Source organism: Fundulus heteroclitus, chromosome 22 (genome assembly GCF_011125445.2).
Source record: "Fundulus heteroclitus isolate FHET01 chromosome 22, MU-UCD_Fhet_4.1, whole genome shotgun sequence".
In the NCBI taxonomy this organism is placed as follows: Eukaryota; Metazoa; Chordata; class Actinopteri; order Cyprinodontiformes; family Fundulidae; genus Fundulus; species Fundulus heteroclitus.
Genome location: NC_046382.1, coordinates 4,107,675 through 4,111,834, shown reverse-complemented (window position 1 = coordinate 4,111,834; position 4,160 = coordinate 4,107,675). Strand labels below are relative to the sequence as shown.

At 41.8% G+C, this 4,160-nt stretch overlaps 1 protein-coding gene across 2 annotated transcripts in view; it reads left to right on the top strand.

Annotated features, from left to right (window-relative positions):
- The window catches only part of fgfbp3 (fibroblast growth factor binding protein 3), a 6,850-nt gene extending 5,983 nt beyond the window's left edge, over positions 1-867 (top strand). For both annotated transcript variants that reach the window (XM_012858314.3, XM_021314051.2), the window contains exon 3: positions 1-867. This exon is cut by the window's left edge and continues 141 nt beyond it. In XM_012858314.3, coding sequence (XP_012713768.1) covers positions 1-304 — 304 coding nt within the window. In that variant the 3' untranslated portion in view covers positions 305-867.
- Positions 868-4,160: the final 3,293 nt, after the last annotated feature.

The window sequence follows — 4,160 nt, the reverse complement described above, 5'->3', positions numbered from 1 at the left end:
CTGCAAGAAGGCGCCCGGCGAGGCCCACATGAAGCTGGCTCAGCGCAGCGGGGAGGAGGAAAAGATGGGAGGGAAAGAGGGAGGAAAGAAAAAAGGAGAAGCTGGAGGAAAGAGCTCAAACGGAGGGAAGGTAGAGAAGAGAAAGAAGAAGGTGAAGGAGGAAGAGGAGGAGAAGAAGAAGAGGGAGGAGAGGACTGAATTTGATGACGAAGGCATGATAAACGACATGGAACCCGTGCAGACGTACTGCAGCGAGGGATGGCACTCTGTTTGCTCCTTCTTCGTCAAATTTTTTGAGGGCTGATAGAAAATAGAGAAAGATTGTTTTGATCGATGATAGTTGGAAATAAATCTGAAAAATAAGTTTTTTAAACCTGTGGGCAGTTCTGGGCAGCTCATTTATAAGGATTCATGTAAAACTTCTCAACTGCTCTCTGAAGGCTACAGGAAGACCGATTTAATTTACATTTGGTCCAGAATATTTGGTAATTATATGTATATTTGGAAGATTAACATTTAGATCTATTAGGCCAGTTTAACCTAAAACTGTACAGAAAAGTGATTTAGTTTGAATTAACACGTTAGCTCCAGTCAGTTCTGTAACCTTACTGTGATCAAATCCAACTGTTTTGTCAATTAATCAGAATTTGTGTTAAGACGTGATTTTATTGTTCTTAGATTTTGATTTTTAGAGAACTTGTGGGATATTGGACCTTTTTTAACCAAATTTTGGATTTTCATAGAATGCATTAAATACTCAGTGTCATTAACTCTAGTTATCTTTATAGTCACTAAATCAATTCTTTCTGTGTTGTTATTACTTTTTACCCTCAGATTAAAATGATCCTTGAGGATTCTAAAAAAAAATGTGGATTTTGTTTTAATTTCAGGGATTTAAGAGCAATGGTCTTAAATCCTGGCCCTCAGGGTGGTTCCCTGCTCAGCGTGCCGTCAGGTTCTGCTTGAAGGCCCGGAGTCCTGCATCTTTTAGACGATTCTCTGCTTCTGCACACCTGAGACAAATAAATTGGTCATCAGTAGGGCTCAGATCAACGTAGCTACATGCTGAGGTGACCATTTGTTTTGAGTCCTCCAGAGGTAGCTCAGGGTAACATGAGCCACTCTGACTATAAGTTTTGTCACAAAGGAAAGTTTTAAGATTAGTCTTTAAAGTAGACGGGGTGTCTGCCTCACGGTCCAAAACTGGGAGTTGGTTCCACAGGAGAGGAGCCTGATAGCTAAAGGATCTGCCTCCCATTCTACTTTTAGAGACTCTAGGAACCACCAGCAGACCTGCAGTCTGAGAGCGAAGTGCTCTGTTAGGAACATACGGGGTAATCAGAGCTCTGATATATGATGGAGCTTGATTATTAAGGGCTTTATACGTTAGAAGGAGAATTTTAAATTCTGTTCTTGATTTAACAGGAAGTCAATGAAGGGAAGCTAAAATTGGGGAAATATGATCCCCTTTTTCCTAATATTTCTGTGCCTCTAGTGGTAGGTTGACAGGAAGGGGCTGAGGGAGAGGGGGCAGACACGCAGTAAATGTCTGAGCCACCACTGCCTAGGATCTCTCTTTTTATTTTTGATCAGAAATCTGACTGCAGGGTTTTGTTTCTTATGTGTTCAGTTTAGTTTTCCCGTGTATTGGATCTGTGATCGTTGGTTCCTGTCCTTTAGCTCGTCAGACTGGTTCCGGTCCCAGCCTCATGTATTCTCCTAGTAAACTCGCCTGTTTTCACTTCACTAATAGCATTTAAACTCCACCATTCAGAGATAGAGCCCTTGATGATGTTAGTCTTGTTTTCTCCACGTTTCTGAACCTTTGTTCTCTCATTGTTGGTTCTAGTTTTTTTCTGTTGATTATTTGGGTTTATATTTTCTTTGCAAAGTTGTCACTTAGTCTGGATTTATTTTTATCAAACGTTAGCTTTTTATCAAACGTTAGCTTTTCTCCAGTCATGTATCTTGGCTCCACTTTACAAGTAGTGATGTTTAAGACATCAAAAGTTTTTTGAAGTGCACAATGTTGCATTAAAATCTCTTACATGACTAAAGGTAGTTGGATGACCCAGAAATGTTTGTCAAAGCGTCTGGAAGTCAATGCTTTAACTAAGCATCGGGAGAAAAGAAAGAAAATTAGTTAGTTTAGCAAAAAACAAACATGGACACCAATCATTATTTGGCGTTAGAAGCTAACACTCCCTACTTCAGCTCAGATGCTAAACCGAGGTTATAAGGCAGGAGACTTGATCAGGTCTAGACAACAGCACAGTTCAGTAGAAGGAAGGAGCAGGTTAGGTTGAAGCTAACACCAACCTCCAGTTAGGTTTACAGAAAAAAATAGTTTGTTGTCTTTAGGAAACCAGAACCTACTGATAAAAGCAAGGTTGTTGAGTGAGTTCATATGTTGGTTTACTTTATGCAGGATAATGTCCAACCAAACCTGTTTAGTTAATGTGTCTATATGCTACTGAAATCAGTAGAAATGTACCTGCTGGTGCAGCTAAGACCCAGAGTGACTGCATTCAGGATGTGGTTTAATACTATGTGAACAGTAGTATCATTAGATGTAACGGTGTACGGCCTCTCCGTGGCTCCTTACATGCCGATCTATAGCTGATGTCATGTGCATACCAATTACTGCCTTCACTGAGCCCCTACTGCTTTTGTTGCTCTACAGCATCTTTAATTAAAACAAAATGGGATTTCTGCAGGAGGTCGCCCTTTATTTTACACACCAGGGTTCATCCTCGAGTTAAAAAGCTCAACAACATGTTTGTGTCGGTAAAAGAAATACTAAAGAGGTCGTCCTGGAGCAAAAACGGAAACAAGCAATCAGGTGAGTACCAAAGTCCGGTTATTACAGGCTTTTCACGTCCAAACTCCAATTCCCACATTATCATCCCAGCTCCCACTTCACTCTGCACAGTGGCTGGATTGTCCTTGAACAGCACACAGAAACAGCCACTCAGACTCCCAGGAGGAGGCAGCGGGGGTCAGACCCTCCATAGATCAGAACACTGAGGCCCCCCATGTTGGACGCTGGCTGTGTGCCTGTGAGGACTCAGGCACAGCGAGGGTCTGGCAGCCCCTTCAATTGCCTCAAATCAGCTTTTATTCTGGAGCTTTCTTCTATCAACTTCATTTTGTCCTCTTCCATCTGGTTACTGTTGGTACAAACGTCCACAGACTACAAAAAGCACAGGATGGTGGTGAGACACAGACCTCTGTCCTCAGGTCCTCAGACCTCCCTCTGAGGCAAGACTTCCCCTAACTTAGAATTGTAAAAGATTAAAAGATGAATGATGACACTGAAATAACACCTCTTTATTGAAATGAAAATGTAAAACAAGAAAACATGCTGGTATTATGTGAGAACTGTCTGTTTAAGTGCAAGCGTTATTAATTACCTCTCTATGGATGAAGCTAATTAGCTTCATCCCAGCTCAGGTCTGAATGCAGTGGAGGTGGTGAATGAAAATTTAGTTGTGCTGATCCGCTAACAGATAACGGCGAAGTTGACTTTTCATCTCATTATCGTTCACGTTAAGTTTGGAAACTGTTTACAGGCCAGTTAGCATTGACTTTGTTGGCTTTTGATATCAGTTGAAGATGTTCATCCACTGTCTGTATCCCTATCCTGGCTTTCATTCCCACAACGCTTACTTCTCTACTACAACGACAGTCACGGCTCGACAAAAAGATCATTGTCCGTAGATGAGCCGCTTTCTGCTCTCCTTTCTTCTTCTTCTAAATATTGTCGGCTCCCATTGCTCATCAACAGAGATGCTGTAGATGGAAGGAGGATAGACGCTGAGCTGGGGCTCAGCTAACCTGGCCACACTGATAATATGCAGGACTCTACCTTCTGGACAGTACCAGTCTGGGACTGCTCCTATCAAATCCGTCTGGGGAAAGGAGGAACATTCAGCAGAACTCTGACGTTATTGGGCGAAGCGACACCTGGTGCCCGCCTACCAAAGGCTGGTTTTAGCCAATCACAACATCAAATGATAATTGATGGAGTTTGACTTTATAAAGAGCCTTGAGATGATGTGATGTGAATTGGTGCTATTTAAATAAAATTTTATTTATTGGCCAACCGTTTTTGGTTCGGTCACAAATGATTCAAGCTGGATGGATTCTAGTATGTTTGT